This window comes from Felis catus, chromosome C1, assembly GCF_018350175.1.
Source record: "Felis catus isolate Fca126 chromosome C1, F.catus_Fca126_mat1.0, whole genome shotgun sequence".
Classification (NCBI taxonomy): domain Eukaryota; kingdom Metazoa; phylum Chordata; class Mammalia; order Carnivora; family Felidae; genus Felis; species Felis catus.
Window position 1 is genome coordinate 151,244,357 of NC_058375.1, and position 12,421 is coordinate 151,256,777.

General features: G+C 39.7%; 1 protein-coding gene across 2 annotated transcripts in view; it reads right to left on the reverse strand.

Moving 5' to 3' along the window:
* DPP4 (dipeptidyl peptidase 4) overlaps positions 1-12,421 on the reverse strand; it is a 108,666-nt gene that overhangs the window by 54,143 nt on the left and 42,102 nt on the right. For both annotated transcript variants that reach the window (XM_019835951.2, NM_001009838.1), the window contains 3 exon segments: positions 2,271-2,366; positions 1,773-1,864; positions 342-422 (listed from right to left, as the gene is read on the reverse strand). In XM_019835951.2, coding sequence (XP_019691510.1) covers positions 342-422; positions 1,773-1,864; positions 2,271-2,366 — 269 coding nt within the window.

Here is a 12,421-nt window from a genome sequence, read left to right on the forward strand (position 1 = left end):
AAGGAAATAAGGGGTTCTGTTACTGGATGTGCAAGTCAAACAATTTAAATTATAAGTTCTATTTTAACTTGTATTTAATATCTATAATGTATTACTTGTACTTTTTAGTATCTGAAAACACCAAAAAATAGACTGCTTTGAAAACAGTTGTTGGACTTACCCTTTATGAATGAGAATGGCTATTGCTCCTTTTGATGCTGGATTAATGAGATTTTAGTGCCTATTATATTACTTAGGTGTTAATCTTAAATATTCGTGAACTTGAAATCAGTTATAAAGTAACATACTCATAGGGTTCATAGGGTTCTTTAAATGTCATAGTAAGACAGCATTTCTTTTACCTTCACATAGTTGTACTCTAAGAGAATAAACTGTCCATCAGGAGATACCGAATAATCGTTTATGGAATGTTCAAATTCATCCTGTCAAGCAGATAGAAAAAAGAACAATTGAACAGCTTCATTTAATAGTCATTATTGAGTAATTACTATGTACAAGGTATGGTTCTAGACATGCGGCTCATGCCTTGAGAGCTCCCAGAAATGGCACATCCCCTGACACAAATGACCATTGTGCAAGGTGTATGGTGATCAGGGTTAGAGAACCAGAGAGGGAAGGATTAATTCCAACCAACGAAAGACCACCATGAGGGTAGGGATCAGGAAAAGAGAGAGAAATTTCCCAGTAGGGGGAAGAGCATGAGCAAAACACCAGATGTGTGAAAGGGCATGCGTATTAAGAGACTATCCAGAAATTAGGCATAACCTGAACACAGTATAGGGTACATCAGAAAATATATAAGGTGGGAGGATGTAAAATTCAAAAAATAGCTTGGACTGAAATATAAAAAGTGGAACTATAAATGACTTTTTGCACATGGATGTGATAGAATCTTATCTGTCTTTACAAAGATGCTCTGGTTGACACGATATCTGACATGAGATGAGTAGGGTTGCATCAGCCCTAGACTTGGGCAATACAATGGTCTTATCTACAGAATGGAGATAGGGACACAAGCTAGAATACTCACTCACACAGATGAAAAAGACCTTGAACCAGGACTCTACAGTGGAAACAGAAATCTGAGGGGTACTTGACATTGCAGAGGGAGAAATGATAGGGTTTGTTGAATAGCTAAATATGGGGGTGGGGTCACACAGGAATCAAAGAGGATTCTGAGGATTTAAAGAGTAGAATTTCATTTTCTAGCCTAAGTGACTCAGAGGAGAGCATTACGTACCAAGATGGGGAACTCAGGAAGAGGAATAGGGTGCTTTCAGTTTGCTGGGAGAGTCAAGGGGAAATAACTAGTTTAACTTGGGATACTGAATTTAAAATACCTTGAGGCCATGGGTGGACAGGAGCAAGCAAGCTACTAGAAATAAAAGATTTCGATCTTGGCAGGAGGTTAGTGTTGAAGGTGTGCATTCAAGAGTCAAGGTGAAAAGGAGAGCCCTGATGCTGTGGAAGTGTATGAAGTTCACAGAAGGAGAGCATGCCAAGTGGGGACAGAGGCCAGCAAGTGAAGACAGAGCCCTGAGGGGCACTTACACTGAGGAGTATGGGCAGAGGAGGAAGAATCGTCAAGGGAGACTAAAAAGTAGCCAAGGCAGGGAGCATTCCAAGAAGAAGAGAAAGATCCACTGTGCCATATGCTGCAGAGAGAGTTCAACAGATGAGAAATGATAGTACTCATGATTTGAAAGGTTATGAAAAAAAAAATCCCCAGAATTTATCCTTAAAGTAGGAATGAATTATGCGATTAAACATACAAATGTACTGTTCTCCAAGAAAATGGAGCTGTTTCCATATTCAGCATTGAATAGCAAGATATTATTATCTTGTTTGTAGAGATAATCGTGATCTAAAGAAAGAAAATGGTCAGATCAGTATTTCAAGTTATGATTAAATATCTTCATCAGCTAAAAATTATCCAGTAAAAACTTAATGTTTACATTCACGCAAGTACTCAATAAGCATTTGTAAGTCAGAGAAACATTAAATGATGGATATTACACTAGTATGCATCCATTTCCCCATCGTTACTGTCAAGGTTTCAATTCACTTTTAACTTTTTATAGTATGTATCAAAGAAATACTAAGGTTTTATTTCTCTTTGCACGCTTAAGGAGAAAAACAAAAAACAAAACAACTCTCCTATGTGGTTTAACCAAACAAGGGTATCTTCTCAGGGCCACAAAAGTGCCCCACAACCTAACTAGAATGAGCACAAGCATAAAAATCTGTCCCCTCCCAAAAAAAGTCCTTACCTGAAACCCACCGCAAGGAGTAGAATTTCACCCTAAAAGTATTTTTTAAATAATCAGTTAGAGTGTAAGTTCTGCGACTGTCAGCTGCAGCATCATCTGTTGGTTGAAAAAAAGAGCCAAATGTTCAGTAAGATGGAATAACCTAACTTTTGGATAAAATAAACAAATGGATCACTGTAATATACACTGGTCACAATATACAGGAATACACTCACAAAATGGAAAACACATTCTGAAAGACTTCAGGCTGGGTGAATGCACTTAACTGTTAAAGCGTATATGATTGGTGTACCTCCCCGAGCTATGTTAGTGCCTATATTAGCGAGCTTCCCTATAAGGTCTAGATCCGCAAAATCCAATGGAAATATAACTTAAGTACATTTTCTAGTAACCATATTTAAAGATTCTAAGGTGAAAATAATTTCAGCAGCATATTTTATTTACCCCAAATATTCAAAATATTATCATTTCAACATGCAATCAATATTTAAATTTTATTAATGAGATCCTTCACATTCTTCTTTTTTATACTACTTCTTTGAAACCAGCATGTCGTCTATGATTACAGCATATCCCAGGCTGACTAGGCACACTCCTGGTCAGTAGCTACATGTGGCTGCACAGTAGATGGGCACAAGGCCAGACTGTCCTTCTTTGAGGCCTGAAGGTTCACTTCCAAGCTCTCTTGCTTTGCACAGACCTTTAAGACCTGCTGAGCACCCAATTCAGTGACCTTTGTTTCTATCATCTTTCCTTGAATTTGGGGGAGGTTTTTATGAAACCCTCTCTTGGATTCTGTGATACCTCCTCGCTTCTCCTTCTCAGTCTCTAGCCTTTATTTTTCCATCTCCTCCTTGACTCTATTTTTCTTCATTGACCTCAAAGGCAGAAATGCCCTGATGTTCAATCTTCAGCTTTTTCCTCTTCGCTTTCTACATTTCTCTTTCCAGAGGACTCTGGAGAATGGGACTTCCTGGGCTTCAGGCATATTTCCCATTTAAATACATAACAACACCTGTACTCACTACCTTAGTCTTCCACACCCTAAACTCACATTTCCAGTGCTGTGTGGGGCCTTCTTAGTGACTTGTCCCATGCTAACCCCAGACCTACCTTGTATAAGATAATTGTCTTCCTTCGAAAATAATTTTCCCTAGGGAATGTGTGTGTGTGTGGTTTTAGATTCTGTTACTGGAGACCCCACTTCAAAGTCTGAAAATCATTTGTGATGTCTCTCTTACCATCACCTGCATCCTATTAACCCTGTTGATTCTTCCTGCGAAATCTTTCTTCCAGGTATCCTGCCCTGAATTTTTCCCAGTCCAATTCTTCCACTGCACCACTTCTGGCATGGTTTTCCCAAAATCCACTTTCATCCTGGTGACTTTTTCTTCAAAAGCCTTCACGGATTCCCCAATGCCCACAGGAAGATTCCAACTCCTTAGCCTGGCACTCGTGACCTCCACAGTCTGGCATGAGACTCACCAGGGTCATTTCTACTCACTCCATGCATTAAGCCTCTAACCTCATCATGCTGATTGCCTACTGAACCCAGTAAACCTTCTTTGGCTTTTCTGACTTCGCCCCTTCTCCTGAGCCTCCTCCCTACAACATCTCCAACTGTCTCCCGGGCTGGCACAGTCCTCCACCTGCCAACGCCCTCCTCTCTCATCAAGACTTCAGTGCTGTCTCCTCTGACTTTTGCCCCAACACTACTCATTTAATAACTTCTGCTGATAACAATTTTTCCATGCCTACCAGTGTTGTATACTTAGCGAGGCCATGTATTTGTTGAAGACAGGGCCTTGGATTTTTGTTTTTCATCAACCTTAGTACCTAGCACAGTTCTATACCATAGTAGGCACATGTAGGATATCATTCTACAAGCCTAACAAATCCAGTGTAATGCTCCTTCCCCAACCACAGAGCCTCCAGTGATGACAGAGTTTTTCCATATTCTCTGTTCTTTCCACATACATGCAAACATAAGTCAGTCACAAAAGCAGCCACCATCATGACTTTCCTATAACTCTTCTTACTCTTTTGGGGACTGAAAAGCCAGTAGCAGCTTCTCATGTAATTTTTTTTTAAGTCTGTGGAAAGGCAATTCTCTTACACGAAATGCTCTTTTAAAAGATGTTATTAAGATTTTATTTGGATCTTCTTAAGATTTTATTTATTTGGATCTTATCTGATAACATTGCCTTGTTTCTGCATACAAAACTTTCAGTTTCAATAGTTAAACTTTATTGCTTCATTGATATTTTTAAGCCTAGTTTGCTAAATACGTTAAAGATTTTTTTAATGTGTTTTTTTTTTTCAATTCAGTCTTGCATTTCACCCCTGAAAATTAGCAGAGATATAGCAAATGGGTAAAACCAGTGCTTGGACATGCCAACTTTCAAACAGGAAGTATAAAGCCTTGTGTTACAGAAAATATTTGAAACTCATATTGGATTGCAAAACCACAAATCTATAGATTTATTCACTAAATACCCTGAATTGTTTGTATTCAACTTATCATTCTCTGACACATCAAATAGCTATAAAGCAAGTACTATTTGAAAATACCATTGAGGATATATACCCTATCAAGAGCTATCAGTTTAAAATGGACACAAAAGACATTCCAAAGTTAGTACAGCTCAAGGTATAAACAGTTATAGACATTCACAGTCCTATATTACCCGCTGATATCTAGGTAGACCTATTGCTATAGAACAATTTACACACACACACACACACACACAAACACACACACACACACACACACACACACACACACACGTTTACAGTGGAGAACGCTGAATGTTTGTGTCTTCTAAAATGCACATGTTGAAATCCTAACTCCCAATGTGGTGGTATTAGGAGATGGGGCTTTTGAGAGGTGATTAGGTCATAGGGGTAGAGCTCTCATGAATGAAATTAGTGCCCTTATAAAAATGACTCCAGAGTGCTCTCTTGCCGCTTCTCCCACATTTCCACACAGGAAACAGACCCTCACTAGACACCAGAGACTTAATCTGCCATTGCCTTGGACTTCTCAGCCTCCAAAACTATGAGAAATAAGTATTTGTTGTGTAAGACACCCAGTCTATGGTATTTTTGTTAATGCAGCCTGAACCTAAGATATATCTATATCTATATCTATATCTATATCTATATCTATATCTATATCTATATCTATATCTATCTATATATATATAATAAAACAGATGTATCAACATAGAGCATCTTTCACTGACTCTTGACTTTGTAAGAAGAGAATTGACTGAGTACTTATAACAGACTACATACAATGTTATCTTATCTCACAGAATGGTATTTGTCCTGGCTTTTTAGGACAGCATGCTTAAATCTGGAATATTAAAATAATTGAACAAAATTCCCTGTGATGTCACCTGCCCCCCAGGGTGTTATTCTTCACATTCATGATGGATGACTCACTGAGCACTCACCTCTCTCCTGTCTCAGACAATGCTGAGCTCATTCTCTCATCAGGCCATAGCTTTCCCAAACCCATCATCTCTACCGTGTTTGGGCTCTTTTTTGCTCACAATGGGCCCATTATGATTTTAATCCATCTGCTGATGTTCCAAATATCAACACTGATGCCATACTTCTGCTATGGCCCAGGACATATGTGAAGGGCCAGGCTTCCCTTGGTTTATGTTAGGCTCACTCAGTCACTTTACCATGACCCTGCGAGCTGCCTTCCATATCCTGGCTACCCAGTCCCAGAACAGCACTGCTAAACTGGAGCAAATAGAGCAACAAATGTTCCTTGTTTTTTGCCTTGCCATAAGCAGTGCGCATTGGAAGATACTTTTGAAACATCTAGATAAGTGAGTTCTGTAAGGCATGAGTGCCAAGTCCAAGTTTTGACCTTTAGCAAGTTCATAATTTGTTGCCAAGTTACAACCTATTCTGTCAAATGCTTACAGGACAGGCTCATGTTTCTTTTCCCTTGTCTACTTGCTCACTCACAGGGCACTGCTGTGGCAACAGATGAAGCTCTTTGGCTGCTTGTGTGGTTTTCCTGGTGGGCCTGGGACATGCCGTTCACTTGACTTATCAGTTCAAATCATCGTGCTAGCCAAGCAAAGCGGTTAATCATATGTTACCCATCAGCTTATAGAGAAACTCTTAGATTCATGTCTTGTTTAATTTAAAAATCAAAATCAAGGTTAGCAAGTTTAGATTTTACTTTCTTGGTGAGAACAACTGTTAGGTTGAACCAAATGAAAATGTCACTCTTATCAGTCAAAAATGACAAAATAGCGGTAAAGTGATTCAACCTAATAGTAAATTCTCATCAAAGTGTGTGGTATCTTAATGAAGTCTTGCAGTAGGATCAAAATCATTTCAGAGTGAAAGTATTTCCAAAATGGTAAGATCCATGTGAGGAAGTAGTTTAGTTCCATGGAATAGACTTGCTTTGACCAATCATTACCTTATGATTACAGAATATTTTGAATATTTTATATTTATGAATACTAAACTATCTGTATTAGACTGTGATGTGAATATTTCTACTTCACAAAGACAAACTGTTTTGGTAAATAAGTGGCTAATGCAATGCAACTAAAAAGAAATGTGCTCTTCACGGATCATAAACTCATTAAGTTGTTAAAACACAGGAAAAAGATATCTGGTTATGGAGTTCTTGTGTTCCATATGGTAATCAGTTAACATTTTGTATTGATGCTAAAGAAATAAAATGAGTGTTACTTTAGAATTTGCCACAGCAAAATAGCAGCCCTGACATAGGGACAGAGGAAGCAAAATCAAGAAGCAGAAGAAGAAATTGACTGGAAGGCCCTTCAGACCCTGTATTATCCAGTAGCATATGCAGGCTACCACCCATCTGAATAAATCCAACAAATACCAATAAAGTGTTGGATCCCTGGTGGCTTTGAAATCAGAGAGCTTGGATGCCGGCCTAGGTCCAATTCTTGCACTGAGGTGTTGGGAAAATTACTGAATCTTTCAAGACCTCAACTTTTTAATCTATTGGAAAACAAGAATATACCATTATATAGCTCATGGGGAGGTGCCATGATTAAATGAGATAGTGTATGCAAAATGCTTAGCTGAGGATTTAGAATTTAGGGATCCCTCCAGATGTGCTACACTATTGTGTGTGTGTGTGTGTGTGTGTGTGTGTTTATATAAATTATATATATAATTTATTGTCAAGTTAGCTAACATACAGTGTGTACAGTGTGCTCTTGATTTTGGGGGTAGATTCCCGTGATTCATCGCTTACATACAACACCAGTGCTCATCCCAACAAGTGCCCTCCTCAATGCCCATCACGCATCCCCCCCCCATCAACCCTCAATTTGTTGTCTCTATTTAAGAGTCTCTTAGAGTATGCTACACTATTTATTGTGTTGTTTTGTTTCAAGCATGTGCTAGGCAACAAGGACACAAACACAAATAGAGGAGTCTTTCCTCTCAAGTACCTTGTAGTAGTGCAGAGATTAGGACTTTATCTGCAGTAAAATAATAGTTACTTTCTCCCTTTAACATGTCTCATGCCATCCCTAGCATCCATAGTGGGAGTCAGCACTTTATAGCAGGAAGGAAAAACACTCAACTTGGTGACTTGGAGAATTTTTGAAGTGTGATGTTTCTCTGATTACTAAACACAAGAAGCATTAGACTATCGTCACAATTGCCAGATTCACTTCATAAGAGAAACATCCCAGGTACACCAAGTGATATCTGATAAATGCATGGCCACTGAGCTGGAGCCTGTAGAACCTGGGAGTATACCCTCCACGCATTTACTGTAAGATCAGAGTGTCAGATGACCAAAGTTTTGTTAGGTATATAATCACCGTATTTTCAAAAGTCCGCTCTGAAAGGCCAACCAAATGTCACAATTCATATTTCCCAGAATAGCAACAGTTTGGGATAAAGGGAACAACTTAGTAGGAGGCTGTCTGTCATGACTCCAGCCTCACCTCCCCCCACCCCCACCTCCCATATCATTTCTTTCTATCTGCACTGACCTCCTGGCTGTTCCCTAGACAGATTCAGTCCACTACCGCCTCAAGGACTTCGAATTTGCGGTACACTCTGCCTGGAATGTTCCTACCCTCAAATATCCCCAAGACTTCCTTCCTCACCCCCCACAGGTCTTTATTTAAGACCTGACCTCCCACCCCCTTCATGGCATTCTCTATGGGCCTTCTTGCTTATTTATTTTCCTTCACAATGACACCATCTACCATATCATATGTTTTACTTATCTTGTTTACTCTCTGCCTTATTTGACTGAATGTTAACTCCATAGGGGCACTGATTTTTTTGTGTTTCGTTTTGTTTACTATCACATCACCACAAGCCTAGAACAGTGCCTGGCATATAATAGACTGTCCCTAAGTATTTGTTGAATGAATACAAACACAGTACAAACGGACAATACAAACATAGTAACACGGTTTCAAATACCAGCACAGTGAACTCCAAGTGACAGTGGGAGCACAAAGTGCAGTGCACTTGGCCAGATGGGTCTAGTTAGTAGGTTGGCCAGTAGGAGAAGAGGAAGGACTTCCTTTTTCTTGTTGATCCTGTCGGTATGTGCCCAGAAGTAGCACCTGGTCCAGCCTCTAGCACCTTTGGAATGCCCAGTCCTGCCTCATTGTGGCTCCCCACGGTGCCAGAAGTAGCTGGGTGCCTTACACCCATTAGAGCCTTCTTCTGTGTCCTTCTTCTTCCTCTTTGTTTCCAACCCCTAAAGATGGCACATTCTTGCAGCTACTGTCTCTGGGTTACTTCAGAATTTCTCTTTTAATCTTTAATCTGTGCAACTAATTTTCATACTAAATCTCGCTGCTGAAACACTGAGTGCAATTTCTGTGTTTTTCATGCCATTGGATTTTTACAATATAAGGACTAACACATTTTGCCTTTAAAATACGGTCTTGATAGTCTCTAAGAATCCAATATCTAGGCCTGGGGTTGGCAACTTCTTAAGGGGCCAGATGGTAAATATTTCAGGCTTTGTGGGTCAGGCCTCTTTGTTGTAACTACTTGAGTCTGCCTGTAGCCTGAAAGCAGCCACAGACAACACGTAAACAAATGGATGTGGCTGTGCTCCAATAAAACTTTATTTATAAAAACAGGTGGCCAGACTTAGCTTTCCTTTGACCACACTGTGTATACATTCCTCAAAACTGTAAGCAACAACAACAACAAAAAAAACAGAAACAAAACTGCTCCCAAGATCAGTTTTGAAAGACAGATATTGAATTGAAACTCTAATTGCCTTGAAACAATATCAGCATAAGACTCCAATATATATGCAGAAAAGTGACAGTAGGCAGAATATTCATGCCTCAAAATTCGGGTCAAGATGAAGGCATTTATAGCCACTGGCAAATAAGTGCAAGGTCAGAGGACTTCCTGATCTAAACCCAGTCTGCACTGGGTTTACTCACTCTGCCTTCACCCCAGGAAGCCCACACAGGAAACCTGCACTAAACAGGGCATCAGGGCTGCTTTATTCCTTTTTGAAATGAAAAGTGATTCATTCATTCATTCATTCATTCATTCATGCATGCATGCATGCATTCATTTTCATAGTCACTTCCTCTTCTCTTGTTAGGACCCTTCTGGGAATAAACACTGGCACAATAATAGCCAAAATTCATATTTATAAATAAAGGCTTTTATGCCCACGATGTTGACTGACATTAAACCAGTGTAATTCCAGGTGACAAGAAACAACTGAAAGGTGGAAATGTATAAATTATATGGATAAATGGCTCACAGGCCCATGAAACACGCAGCTATTTTAGCAAAGAGCTGGTTTCTCTTGAGAAATACTCAAAAGTAGTTGCAGTCAGATATCAACAGAAGGTGTTGGAGAACATCAGCATTTGGTGAAGCTGAAAGCTCTAATACTGAATTGCTGAAGAATTTTCCAGAAAGATTTATGGGTATAATCAACAAGGCCACTCTGTGATAAGTGTTTGTCTGCCAGGATATAAGGAAAAATGATCACCAGAAAACAAAACTGCCACAAACATTCCCCTTCCCAGCATTCTGTGAAACAAGTGTTAGTATTATAGCACCTGCCTCTGGGACTGTTAAAAGAACATACGAGTTAAAAATACATAAAGAATAATAACTACAAATGTTTACAGAGTTCCTCCAGTGTGCTGGGATATTCTAGGCATTGTACATTTAATAACTTATTCTCATCGCAGTTTTACAGGTAAGGAAACTGAGGTGAAGACAGGCATAGATAGTAAGTGGATTCAAGTCCCATGGCTACTAAGTGCCGAAGCTACACTTGAACCAGGCAATATGGCTCTGAAGCCTATGGTTATTACCACCCTTCTAAACACCTTAAATATTTCGGAGGGTGGTTGCATATGGTAGATTCTATGCTGGCAGTTTTTGTGAATTGGTATAGATGGATACATTATTAGACTTTATGGAAGTGTTCAAATTCAACGTTTGCATTGAATCCAGATAGATAGGTTGGTAATATCATTTGGACTTGAGGAGTTGGTAGGTTGCATTAGAACACAATTTGTCCTAGTGCTCCAAAGTCAAAGGGGTGCCAATTCTTTCTGAAAACCCCAGAATTTTCTCTACGGACTGTTACTAAAAGTGGAAATTTTGTGACTTCCTGGAAAGGAGGTCATACCACCGTCATTCATTCTTGCCTGGTGCATCCAGAAACTCATTATCTTTTCCCTGAACTCATAAAAAGGAATCAGAAAACTAGGAACTTAACAAGTTTCTTTTCTTCCTTTCTTTTCATGTTCCCTAGATTTAGAACATAACACAACCCTAAATAAATCAGGTCCTGCAGTACCCATTTTCAAAAGAATATGGATTTATCCAATGAAAAGATCCAACAATTCTTCCTTTATAGCAAAAGCTACTCTAAGGGGCCTCTTCCCCACGATGCTTCCCACTTCTGTGCTATGCCCCTCCTACCACCCCTCCACCGACCCTTTCCTCAGCACTTGGAGGAAGAAGCCAGCCCGCCCTGTGTCTCCAGTCCTTGCCTTCTTTATCCCAAGGGACTTTGTTTTCACCTCTTCTCCCTCAGCATCTCCACGGTCTTTTCAGTGGTTACTTCTGCCCTGTCCTTAAGCATGCACAGGATGTAGCCATCATAAAAAATATTTACCTGACCTTGCAGCTATCTCTTTATTTCTCTCCCTGTATTTATTAGCAAACGTCTCAAGTAAACAATCCACACGGGTGGCCTTCATTTTCTCACTGTCCCTCCTCATGCCTCTGGATCTATCCCTTACTACTTACATGGCACTCATTTCTCCCTCCTCGTCTTCCTTGGTGCTTATTTTCTGCACCCGATGTTTTTCCAGCTAATCAAGTAATTTTATACCATTATTTAAATATGTAATCTGAACAGTCTTGTCTTAACTAGACTATAAGTAAGCTGGAAGGATTATTTTATCTTCATCAAACAGCTGCTAGCACTGTACTCTACAAATGGATGGCTTGACTCCATATTTATGAATGTAAGTATTTTAATCAGAATTAGAGCAACATTAAAATGTTAATCAAAAAATATGTTTTTTGCATGAGCTTCAAGATGATTCCTTCAATTCGCCAAATATTTGCCAGGCTGTACTGAGCTGAAACATGTTCCCCCTAAAATCATGTCCACCTGGAACCTCAGAATGTAACTATTTGGAAATAGGGTCTTTGCAGATGCAGTTAGTTGAAATGAGGTCATACTAGATGAGGGCAGGTCCTAAATCCAATGACTGGTGTCCTTATAAGAAGGCCATGTGAAGACATATTATTGCTGACCTGGAAGACAGAGAGGACCATGTGGAGACGGATGGAAGAAGGCCATGTGAAGACATATTATTGCTGACCTGGATGACAGAGAGGACCATGTGGAGATGGATGGAAGAAGGCCATGTGAAGATGCAAGCAGAAATCAGATTGATCTAGCTACAAGCCAGGGAACACCAATGGCTGCCAATAACCACCGGAAGCAGGAGAAAGACAAAGGAGACTTCTTCCCATGAGCCTTCAGAGTGAGCATGGCCCTACTGACACCTTGCTTTCAGACATCTAGACTTCATAACCATAAGATAATAAGTTTCTGTTGTTTTAAGTCATGCACCTTGTGCTAATTTGTTACG